Genomic DNA, 12,609 nt, shown 5'->3' on the forward strand with positions numbered 1-12,609 from the left:
CTATAAGGAAGATGGGCCGAAATGTCCTCTACACCCACAAGATGACACCATTTCTTCCACGGGGAAATAATTTTCCCTTAATTAGTTGAATACAGGTCCCACACTGTCCCTCAATTCTCTACACTCCGGGATCACTATACCAGATTCATAAGTTTCCACTTTCTGGATGTAAGGCGTAACGAGTTTGGTGGGTTCCCGTTTGATGCGCTCCCCCAACAGCTCCTCCTCTGACAACTTCCGTTCCAGCTTCTCATAGTAAGCCTGAAGAACAATAGAGACTGCTCAGCATATGACATTAATGAACCAAATATTAAAGTTTACCTATAAAACTTAAAACAGAGGTCCAGATAACAGCAGAACCCTCACCGCACATTGTAAAATGCAGCCTCTTAGCACTGAATGCCTGAACTAGTTTTTCTAACCATGCTGGGCTGTGCATTCCATTGTCACTCTGCACTAACAGATCACTTGTTAAATGTTTTAACTAACAGATATAAGCTAGAAAACAAGGACACTCATTTCCTCCCCTGACCTGATAATAATAATCATCCAGATGTGGATTCTCACTCTGCAGTTGGATCATCTGCACTTTGATGACCCACTCCTTCTCACTGGGAGACATGAGACAGGTGTAAGGGTCAGGTCGGGCCTCCCAATGCTTCCAGGGGCGCCTAAAATAAAGAAAAATAAATCCCATTAGATACAGTCAGACACAGCTATAGTATGAGGGGTGCTGCACACATTTTCACTTGTGCCCAAAAGGGAGTGGCCTAGTGGTTACAGCAATGGGCTCTGAACCTCAAATCCTGTTTCTGCCACCAACATTCCTTGTGACTTGAGCAAGTCACTATCTTATGTTGATTCAGGTACCCTAATATTGTGAAAAGCAAGTTTGCTTACCGTAAACAGTGTTTCCGTAGATAGCAGGATGAATTAGCCAAGCTGTCATGGGAACTACCAATCAGGGCCCGGGAGGCGGAGCTTTATCAAGCAGAGTGTAGAGTTTTCAGTCTCTGCGGCTGCATGTGTGTTCCCGCGCAGGAAAGTAACAGATTCTCCTCAGTCTGTATTTAAGCTTGAGCGTAGTTGAGAGAAGACGACTACCAGGGAGGAGGGAGGGTCCGCATGGCTAATTCATCCTGCTATCTACGAAAACACAGTTTATGGTAAGCAAACTTGCTTTTTCTCTGTTGATAGCAGGGCTGAATTAGCCATGCTGTCATGGGAGTCCCAAGCTCCCGATCATGCTTAGGTAATTGTAATTTGCATGATCACATATGTGTGGTAGCCTAGAATTTAAGTGGGCAACGCTTCTAGTATTGCTTGACCTAGCTTCGTATCTGCTGCTGACTGTCTATGCAGTAATGAGAAGTGAAGGTATGACGTGACAACCATGTGGCCGCCTTGCAGATGTCCACTGGCTGTACATTTCTAAGATGTGCTATGGAGGTTGACATGGCCCTAACCTGATGAGCACGTGGAAGAGAAGGGAGGCATAAGTTTCATTTGCTGTAGGAAAAACTGAATATACTGCACAATCCATGGTTCGTTTGGCTACTGGCAATCCCGGGGCGTTCGGGTTGAAGGAGACGAACAGCTGAGATGCACGATTCGGTGTTTGTGTTCTTTGTTTGTAATATGCCAATGCCCGTTTACAGTCCAGCGGGTGCAATAAACGCCCCCTATCGTTAGAATGAGGCTTTGGAAAGAAAGCTGGAAGTTCTATAGACTGATCGAGGTGGAATGGAGAGATTATCTTTGGAAGAAAGGTCGGGTGAGGTCGGAGGATCACCTTATTGTGATAAAATTGTAGATACGGGTCATAGTGCACCAATGCTTGAAGTTCACTAACCTGTCGTGCGGATGTTACTGCTACTAGAAAGACCACCTTCCAGGTGAGGTACCTAATATGTGCCGAATCTAACGGTTCAAATGGAGGCAAAATTAGCTGTTCCAAGGAGGATGTTGAGGTTTCATGGAACCGGAGGCTTAGCGACTGGCGGTTTAAGGTGCGTTAACACCTTGATAAATCGAGATAACAATGGATGTTCAGTGACCGAGTGATTATTAACCGGTCTGTGATATGCCGAAATTGCGCTTAGATGCACTCTATAATGGATGATGTTGCTAAGCCGGACAGGTACAGGGAATGGAGATAGTCCATTAACAGTGCCAGCGAGTAGTCTATCGGTGGGATACCTTTTGCTGTACACCAGGTAGAGTAGTGCTTCCATTTGAAAGTATAACTGCATCTGGTTGATGGTTTCCTGGATTCCAGAAGAATCACTTGGGCTACTGCAGTTAATAATGACCGCTCAATCTCCATGCAGTCAGATGGAGGGACAAGTGGAGTGGGTGAAGGAGTACGCCCTGTTCCTGAAGTAAAAGATCCGGACGGTCTGGTAGTCGAATCGGAGGTGCGATCGAAAGACGTAAGAGATAATCGTACCATGGGTGTCTGGGCCAAGCTGGAGCAATGAGGATCAGTTGACTTTTGTCCACTATGCAGTTTTGAATTGTTCTGGTGATAAGTGGAATCGGTGGAAAGGCATATAGGAGACTGGATGTCCACTGGATGAGAAAGGCATCCTGGGCCATCCGTAGGAGACTTGGTCGAATCAAGCAGAACCTTGGAAGTTGAGTGTTCGCTTCTGCAGCAAACAGGTCTATCGAGGGAACACCCCAACGAGGAAAAATAGTTTGTACTACTTCTAGGTTGAGCGACCATTCGTGCAGATGGAATATGCAACTTAACCTGTCCGCTCTGGTGATGGCTACTCCCGGCAGGTAAGTTGCTTGTAAGTGAATGGAATGCCAATGTGCATGGTGAATGATCTGGAGGGCTTCCCTGCAGAGGGGCCATGAACCGGACCCTCCTTGCTTGTTTATGTAGAACATCGCCACCTGGTTGTCCGTGTAGATCATGACCCTGTGACCTTGTAGATACTTCTGAAAAAGTTCGTAGGGCATTGCATATCGCTCTGAGTTCTAGTAGATTTGCAAGGTCTGTTCTGATACTGACCAAAGGCCTTGCGTTTCCAACAAGTCGAAATGCGCTCCCCAATCCTTCTGGGATTCATCGGTGGCGAGGACTGCATTTGTGTGTTGGAGGGTTGAACAAGGCTCCTTTGTCTAACGTGGGTTCGAGGAGTCACCAAATGATATCCTTTTTCATTTGAGACGTTAGTGTTAGACTGTTCTCCAATGGATGTGAATGTTGCTTCCATTGGCGTTTCAGACCCCACTGTAAGTCATGTTCGGCACAGTGAAATTCGCTGTCGCCATGTGACCCAAGACTGTTAAAATGTTGCGAGCTGTCTGATACTGCTTTGTCTGCAGGGAGTGAAGCAGACAATGCATTTCTTGCTTTCTGTCATCCGGAAGGAACGCTCTGCTGCATATGGTGTCCAGACGAGCTCCGATAAACTAAGAACTTGCTTAGGTTGCAAGGTTGATTTTGGAAAGTTGATTACCAACCCTAGTCCCTGTAAACAACTGATTGCTCGATGAAGATGGTCCCACAATAGGGCTGGACTCGAAGCTACTATTAAACCAATCGTCCAGGTATGGAAAGATCGTCATACCCTGCTGACTGAGGTGGGCCACCACCATACATTTTGTGAATACCCTGGGTGCTGCCGAAAGGCCGAAGGGAAGAACTTTGTACTGGTAATGTTGATGTTGGTATTGAAAACAAAGGTATTGCCAGGAGGACGGATGGATTGGAATGTGGGTATAGGCATCCTTCAGGTCTATGGAGCACATCCAATCCTTGGGTTGTAATAGGGGAAGAATGGACTTCAATGAAACCATCTTGAATTTTTCCTTGACAATCAACTTGTTCAATTCCCGCAGATCCAGAATTGGTCGATAGCCCCTGATTTCTTGTGAATTAGGAAATATGGGGAGTAGAAGCCCTTGCAACGGACCGCCCGAGGGATGTGTCTGATTGCCTGTTGATGCTGAAAGTAGGGCTATTTCCTGGGCGAGCTGGGGGGGTGCAGTGTTGTCAGCCCCCGAGTAGATAGCCAAACCCACGCTTCCACATCTATGAACTGAAAACGATAGCCATTCTTCACTATTTCAAGAACCCATGTTACGGCCTCCCAGGTGGCAAAACATGCTGTGATCCGTCCAGGAGGTGCTTCCGTAGTGAGTAGTGGTGGCCGGAACCTTAAAAAGAGTGTGTGGCTTTTAGCGGGGCCGAGGTTGTTGCCGTTGAGACCCTAGGTTTTCCCCTCCTTTGCTGTTGAGGTGGATGTGGTTGTTGCCTCTGGTACGCAGGATATGACGGTGTTCTGTATTGCTGATAAGAACGGTACGGCCTGTGTAAGAAATGTTGTCTACGAGAAGAACGAAAATATCTCTTGGAAGAGGAAAATGTCGGAGGAGTCATTAATGACTGAACCGCCAGAGCCTGGTCTTTAAGTTTACTGACTGTGTCATGAAAACGTTCTCCAAGTAGATTGTCTCCCGTGCATAGCAAATTGGCCAATTTGTCATGGCTGTATGGCACTAGCCTTCAGCCAAGCCAATCTGCGTGCCGCAATCGCTGTAGCTGATGCTTGAGATGAATTCTCGAAACCTTCGTACACCGCCCGTAACAAGTGACTAGAGCACTCCTCGATATCTAAAATTGGAGATGGAATATTTTCTCCAGTTGAGGTGAGCATGCCTTTAGTCGCTTGAATGCATTTGTACATATATCGTACGAATATATACACAGTCAACATTGCTTCTGATATACCCACTTAGCAAAATCATCCAAGCATTTGTTATCTCTTCCAGGGGGATTGGAGGCGTGTGTTTTCGACTTCTTTGATCGCTGAAGCTCCGACTTGACCACTATGGATTCATGCGGTAATTGAGGAGTGGAATAAGTGGAAGGTTTCTGCATCTTAAATTTCAACTCTGTTTTTCTGGAAACTGCTGGAATCGTGTAGGGGGTTTCCCAAGATTTTTGAAGTACACTGTGCAATATGCTTTGTGGTGGGAGACATGTAGGCTCCCCTGGGGTATCGAAAATCTTTAATAGGCCCAGTGTTTCAGCTCTGGGTTCCGGTAGTTTTTGTACCTCCAAACGTTAATATAGCCCCATCTTATCCAAAAACTTTGGATAAGAAAGATCCTCCGGGGGAGAATAGGGCTCAGGTATCTTGTCCGGCAGATCCGAAGGGTAACCAGTAGAGGTAGGTGAAGTTGGCGTGGACACAGAATCCCCACGGGAAGTATGTGTGTGATTTGGTGATGTAGGGGCCGGGGGTACCGGCGATGGTGCAGAGTCCACCGGCAACAATTCCACTGGTTTAGTAGGTTCCCTAGGACTGGATGGTGATTCCAGGGGCAAGGTGAAAGATGACTAAAGTTTCAAAGAAACCTGCTAGTGACTGTGAAAGATCCCAAAATGCTTGTCGCGTTTGTGGCGTCATCTGAGATCGCTCATGATGTGACGTTAATGGTAACGTCTTGTTCGGTTCCATTTTGAGGCGATCCAACTGTGGGGTATCCCCTCGTGAACTCCCGTCTACGTCAGAGGGGTTAGTATCATGTCCCGATGGTCGCAAGGAGGAATCCCTTGTCCCATTGGATGTGGAGATAGAATGCGAGGAGGTAGATGATTGCACCTGTACTATCTCCCTTCCTGAAGGGCCTGCAGCTCCTGATAGCCCAGTATGTCGGGATGAGCCCGATGTCGGCAGGCTCACAGCAGACCTAAATCGTCGGGAATGTTTAGAATGATGGCTACGCTTATGTCTGATCGTGGTGTTGCCCCGAAGATGAAGAACTTCTATGGTGCCGTCTGGAATGTTTAGTAGCGTCCCCTGCGCTGCCTAAAGACGGGCTTGCTTCAGAGAAGAATCCAGTGAAGTGGAGCATCTTGAGGAAGAGTGCTTCCTCTTCAATAGAGGCGCTTGTGCTGTGCCTGTCTGACCTGGTGTAGTTGGTATCAGTGTGGTATACGGAGCCGTTGGTAATGTGTCTCGCTCCCGCTGCTCCGTTCCCGGTGTGTTGATCTGGGCTCCGACTGCATTGTCCTCTGCGCCAGATGCGTCAACTTCGGTTTAGAATGCGATGGTCTCTGCTCCGAGTGGGCGCATCTCGGCGCCGGGGGTCCAGACTGCACCATCATCGGTGCCCGATCAGACCCCTTCGACTTATGGCGTTTTTCCGGTGCCTGCGTCGATAACTGCACCCTCGATGCCCTCCTTTTTTGTGAGGGGGCTCGAGAATGTCTCACCTCTGTGGACTGCGAAGCAATGGGGGTGAACTGACCGGATCTGTGCGGCCCAGATCCCTGGGTTCCGCCTGGGTCGTCCTGTCATCTACTATCTTTACTTCCAGTCCTGGAGGTTTGAGGATCCCATGACGAAGCTCTTCTCTTGGACGGGCCTAAGTTTACCTGGACCCGGAGAGGAATGAGCTTCCGGAGGGTCGATGGTTTGTAATTCCCTCATTTTGTAGGCCCTGTGTCGTTGGGCCCTCGGGGACATTTGGCGACAAAAACCACAGTCCTTCGATTTGTACATAATTCCGCTGCCTGCATAGTCATTGGTACTTCTCTATGGAATTACATTATGCCTAAACTTTTTGATTTGCATTGGCTTCCCATAAAATGGCAAATCATGTTTAAAACTTTTACTTGTTTTTAAGGGTATTAACAAGTTGGTTTCTCCCACTTTTAATGCTATTTTAAAACTATATCAACCAACATTCCCCGAGGTGAGCTTCACAGGGCTTACTAACTGTCCCTTCGTTTAAACAAATTAGACTGGACGAATCAAGGGAATGTCTGTTATGTCCAAGCTCCTCTCTTCTCTGGAACATGCTGCCAAAAGAGATCAAAGATGAGAAAAAACTATTGAATTTTAGGAAGTTGGACAAGATTTACCGTATTTTTCGCTCCATAAGTCGCACTTTTTTCCCCCCCAAAAGTGGGGGGAAAATGTCTGTGCATCTTAGGGAACGAATATAAAAAAAATAAAAATGTAACAAAACCTCTGCCCCCTCCAAATTAATTTACTATAACCCCCCCACCCCAAGACCTGCCATAAGTCCCTGGTGGTCCAGCGGGGGGGAGCGATGTCCTGGACTTGGGCCGTCGGCTGCCAGCAATCAAAATGGCACTGACAGCCCAAGTCCAGGAGATCGCTCCCGAACCCCCGCTGGACCACCAGGGACTTATGGCAGGTCTTGGGGAGGGGGGGGGGTCAGGAGTGTGGGGGTTGTTAATTTAAAGGGTTGGGATGGGGTTTTCCCACAGAATTAGAAAGACAAACGTTTTCCAATCTGGAGAATGGACCGAAATGGACCTCCCCAGACACTAAAACAAAATGGGGAGAAAAAAACAATGTTATGCACGCCCCTAATTTGCTCCATAAGACGCACAGACGCCCAGGGACAGAGCCGGTTTAGCACAAATAATTTTTTTTTTTTTTTTTTTTTTTAATTTTCTCCCTCTGAATCCTAGGTGCGTCTTATGGTCAGGTGCATCTTATGGAGCGAAAAATACGGTATTTGTTTCAAAGAGCCTTTTCCTGAGCAATGTAACACTGTCAGCTAAATATTAGAGGCAACCTATTTGTCTTATGTCTTTTTTTATGTTGGGTATGGATTTTGTCTTTTATATTATTTTGTCTCATGATCATAATTTATGAGTCTAAAATATCAATGTTTCTAAGCAGTATATAAGTCAGCAAACAAATTCACTAACTGAAAAAAGCCCATCAAAAATGAATAGTATGTGCAGCTAACTTTTTTTGTTTTGTTAAAATTAACCAAAAAAAAAAAAGTGGGCAAAACGGAAAAAAAACACCCAAAAACCCTCACAAATCAGGGCCCTCCATTGCCAAATTTACCCCCGCCCCCCAGCACCTCCATCCTACTCCTTACACCAATCTTTGTGTTTTCAAAGAGCAGGAGCAATCCCCAGTTACTACAAAACCCAACTACTATTTTTCAAATGGCACTAGCAGTTCTGAGGTCAATGCTGGTCAGGTTTGTTTGTTTAATGGCATCAAGAACTAAACAAATGACTACCTCAAAAACAAAGCAAGAATGAAACAAAATAGGAAATGTTCTAACTCCAACACATCTGTAATGAAGGGCTAAGATGGCCTCTGCACCTCTGCTCCCTGTTACCTCTTCTGATGCTTGTCTGCTGACCTGCATGCACTGTTTGCTCTCACAGGCCACTACGTACATGGTGTTGATGTAATGGTAAGTGGTACAGAACTTGAGCCCAGGTCCCACCAGATGCAGCACCCTGCCAACTGCACTCTGCAGCTAAGTCCTTGAACAGCAGATTCTCTGCCTTACTGAGCCAGTCTAATACCCCCACTCCCCCCCTTTTTTATAGCTAGATGGATTCTAGTTCAGTTACCTAGGTGCTCTCTGCTGCCGCTGGTTCAGGATCCTTCTGTGTTGGGGGTGCAGCTGGGTCACATGGCTAGGGACTCTAGAAAAGAAGTAGGGAGACAGAGGTGAAATTACTATTTACTTGATAAATTTCTCCTCTTTTAGGACAGGCAAGCCAGTACACACAAGTGGGATATACATGCCAACAAGCAGAAGGAAACTGAGATCAACTGACTCGCTGATGTCACTTTTATATAGCACTGCACCGACATCAGCCTGCCAGTATTCCTGGAAAAGCCAACTGTGGACCACTGAATAACTCTAAATTTTAACTTTAACTATACAACTCCTCCCCCTACCATTCACTTTTTTTTTTCCCTCCATGTTCAGTGGGGAAAGCACCGGACTCAGAGGAAAAAGAAATATAACAAACAGATAACGATGGTACATATTTACCAGGTACCTTGACGATCGAAGATCCATAATAGCCTTTGCTTCTGTCTCCAATAATGTCCCTGAGGACAAAAAGCACACTATTATAGTACCATTTACAGGCAGTCCAGGACAGGAATGTGGACTGGTCTGCCTTTCCTAGAGAAAAGGAAATTATCAGGTAAGTAGTAATTTTGTCTCTCTCTCTGCATTCAGGCAGGCCAGTCCATACAAGTGGGATGTACCAAAGCTACTTCCTTACCCGGCAGGAAGCTGCCTATTGCTCCTTCAACACCACTCTAGCCAAAGACACATCTTCCCGAATTGCTACTATCCAAATGATAATGCTTGGAGAAGGTATGCAACGAAGACCACATAGTCACTCTACAGGTCTCAGACAGCGATAAACTATCTCTGCCCAAGTTACCACCTGCGCTCTGGTTGAATGAGCCCTAACTCGTCTAGGCAACGATTTACATAATCTGCCATAGCCATCTCCTTAATCCAATGTGCCACTGTAGCACAAGAAGCTGTTGCTCTCTTCTTCACTCCCTCATGGAGCACAGAGAGGCGATCCGCCCTCCGCAAGGACTATTACCTTAAGATAATACAAGAAATGTCTCCTCACATGCAAAAGGCGCAACTGCCGAAATTTGCCCTCATCTGCCGCTCTATCCAACAATGGTAATGATTGACTGATTTATGTGAAAATGATGCAACCTTGGGCAAGGAGAACAGTAAAATACTAATTTGCAACCTATTCAGTACAATCACTAATAATGTTCCAGACACGAGACCTTATAATTCTGAGACCTGCCTTGCTGAACATATAGCAACTGGAAACACCGTTTTTATGGTTATCAAAGGCAAGTAGAGCTGCCAAAGAGGATGGAAGGTGGGACCTGCCAAAAAGAATTTAAGAATGTAAGATTTGCCATACTGGCAAAAGGTCCATCAAGCCCAGTATCCTATTTCCAGCCGTGGCCAACCCAGGACACAAGTACCTGGCAGGATCCTAAGGGGTAGATAGATTCCAAGCTGCTGATCCCAAGAATAAGCAGTGCATTTCTGCAACTCTACCTTAATGGACATTTCCTCCAGGAACTTGTCCAAACCTTTTTTTAAATGCAGCTACATTAATAGCTTTCACCACATCCTCTGGCAACAAATTCCAGAGCTTAATTATGTGATGAGTAAAAAATATTTTCTCTTATTAGTTATAAATGTATTACTAGGCATCTTAACTGTGTCTTTGTACTTTTCAAAAGAGTAAACAACTGATTAACGTTTATCTATTCCAATCCACTCATTTTATAGAGCTCCATCATGTCTCTCCTCCAAGCTGGAGTGTCCTAACCTCTTTAGCCTCTCTTCATAGGGGAATTTTTCCATCTCCTTTATCATTTTGGTCACCATTCTCTGTACCTTTTCTAATTCTGCTATATCTTTGAGATGTGGCGATTAGAACTGCGCACAATACTCAAGATGAAGTTATACCATAGAATGATACAGGGGCATTATGATATTTATTCTCCATTCCTTTCCTAATAATCCCTAGCATTCTATTTGCTTTCTTGGCCGCTGCTGCAAACCAAGCAGAATATTTCAATGTATTTTCCACGATGACACCTAGATCCTTTTCCTGAGTGGTGACTCATGTGGAACCTTGCACTTAGGGAAGAGTAAAGGAAAATTGGTTCTTACCTGCTAATTTTCGTTCCTGTAGTACCACTGATCAGTCCGGACAGTGGGTTGAGCCTCCTGTCCAGCAGATGGAGACAGACCAAAATTGAAAGGGTATCCCATATCAGGACAGAGCCTACCCTGCATCCCTTCAGTATAAAGTACTTTCAAAGCAGATATAACTCCCCAAAGATCAAGCAAGTAACAATAAACTGATAAATTGAAAATATTGAACAATTGAAAGAATTCTGTATGAACAATGCTCTTGCATAAAGATTTAGTCTCATTGTCATCTGTTAGATGCTTCCGGTGACTTTAATAATGAGATAATCCAGGTATCCGGAAACATGTAAAGGAAGAAAACTTCGAGCGGACGGAACAGATCTAGCATGGGAGGGTGGCTGGACTGATTCGTGGTACTACAAGAATGAAAATTAGCAGGTAAGAACCAATTTTCCTTTCCCTGTACGTACCCGGATCAGTCCAGACCGTGGGATGTACCAAAGCTTCCCTAAACAGGGTGAGACAGAGACAGTCCCGCTCGAAGAACCTGCTGCCCGAAGGAGCCAAAAACTGGAGCCTGTACATCCAGACGGTAATGACGAGCAAAAGTATGCAGAGATTTCCAAGTGGCTGCCCTACATATTTCCTGTGGAGAGACTGACTCTCCGCCCAAGAAGTGGCTTGAGAACGTAAGGTGTGGGCCTTTAGGCCTTCCGGAACCGGTCGGCCCTTACAGATGTAGGCAGACGCAATAGCCTCCTTTAGCTACCGTGCAATAGAGGTCTAAAGCCTTATTTCCCTTATTTGGGCCACTCTACAGGATAAACAGGTGATCAGAGACCCGGAACTCATTCGTAACCTGGAGGTAACGGAGCAAAACCAGTTTCACATCCAAGCGGCGCAGATCACCCTCTGATGTGCTTGTGATGTCTTTAGAAGAAAAAGCCGGATGTTCTACTGACTGATTGACGTGAAAAGACGACACCACTTTTGGCAAGAAAGAAGGTACCGTCTTGAGAGATACCCCTGAATCAGAAAAACGTAGAAAAGGTTCCCTGCACGACAAAACCTGGAGCTCAGAAACTCTTCTGGCAGAACAAATAGAGACCAGGAAGACCGTTTTGAGGGTCAAATCCTTAAGTGTAGCCTTCCATAGAGGTTCGAAGGGAGCTTTACAGAGAACCCGAAGAACCAAGTTAAGACTCCACGAAGGACAAGTAGCCTGTACCGGTGGCTTCAAATGTTTGTCCCCCTTGAGGAAGCGAACGACATCCGGATGAGCCACCACTGAGTAACCGTCAATGTTGCCTAAGAGGGAGCAGAGGGCGGAGAGCTGCACCTGCAAGGAACTGAAAGACAAACCCTTGGAGAGACCGTTCTGGAGGAAGGAAAGGACTTGGGAAACCTGAGCCTTACGGGCTGACACTCCCAAAGCGGCACACGCATTTTCAAACACCTTCCATACCCGGACATAAGCGAGAGAGGTAGCCAGCTTCCGGGCTCTCAGAGTGGATATAACTTCTTCCTCAACTTCCGCCTTTCAAAAGCCAGGCCGCTAGACAAAAGCGATCCGCCTGATCGAAAAATACGGGACCCTGCCAAAGGTGGGGGGGGGGGAAGGGGGGGAGATGACAGAGGCAGAGAGGGCCGTCCATCACAAGGTTTACCAGATCTGCGAACCACGGTCTGCGAGGCCACACTGGAGCCACTAGAATGACGGGACCCTGATGGAGCTCAATTCTTCTGAGCACTTTGCCCACCAGTGGCCAAGGAGAGAACATGTATAGGAGAATGTCTTGAGGCCAGGGAAGGACCAGCGCATCCACTCCTGCCGAGCAAATGTTCCCTTCTGCGGCTGAAGAACCGGGGCGCTTTCGCATTGTTCATTGTGGCCATCAGATCCAACTGTGGAGGACCCCACCTGCGGACAATCAGATCCATCACCTTGTCTGACAACTCCCACTTGCCAGGATCTAAACCGCTGGCGACTGAGGAAATCGGCTTGAACATTCTCTTTCCCCGCAATGTGGGATGCTGCTAGGTGCTCTAGGTGACGCTCCACCCAAGCGAAGAGCTTGCTTGCTCTTCCAGAGCCACCAGGCAACTCTTGGTGCCTCCCTGTCGATTGATGTAGGC

At 46.5% G+C, this 12,609-nt stretch overlaps 1 protein-coding gene across 5 annotated transcripts in view; it reads right to left on the minus strand.

The window, feature by feature from the left end:
- Nucleotides 1–12,609, minus strand: part of PATL2 (PAT1 homolog 2) — a 197,933-nt gene that overhangs the window by 123,278 nt on the left and 62,046 nt on the right. For all 5 annotated transcript variants that reach the window (XM_029606759.1, XM_029606760.1, XM_029606756.1 and 2 more), the window contains 3 exons: nucleotides 8,381–8,455; nucleotides 533–671; nucleotides 141–261 (listed from right to left, as the gene is read on the minus strand). In XM_029606759.1, the coding sequence (XP_029462619.1) occupies nucleotides 141–261; nucleotides 533–671; nucleotides 8,381–8,455 (335 nt within the window). The remainder of the gene's footprint in view (nucleotides 1–140; nucleotides 262–532; nucleotides 672–8,380; nucleotides 8,456–12,609) is intronic.

The sequence above is a fragment of the Rhinatrema bivittatum genome, chromosome 6 (genome assembly GCF_901001135.1).
Source record: "Rhinatrema bivittatum chromosome 6, aRhiBiv1.1, whole genome shotgun sequence".
In the NCBI taxonomy this organism is placed as follows: Eukaryota; Metazoa; Chordata; class Amphibia; order Gymnophiona; family Rhinatrematidae; genus Rhinatrema; species Rhinatrema bivittatum.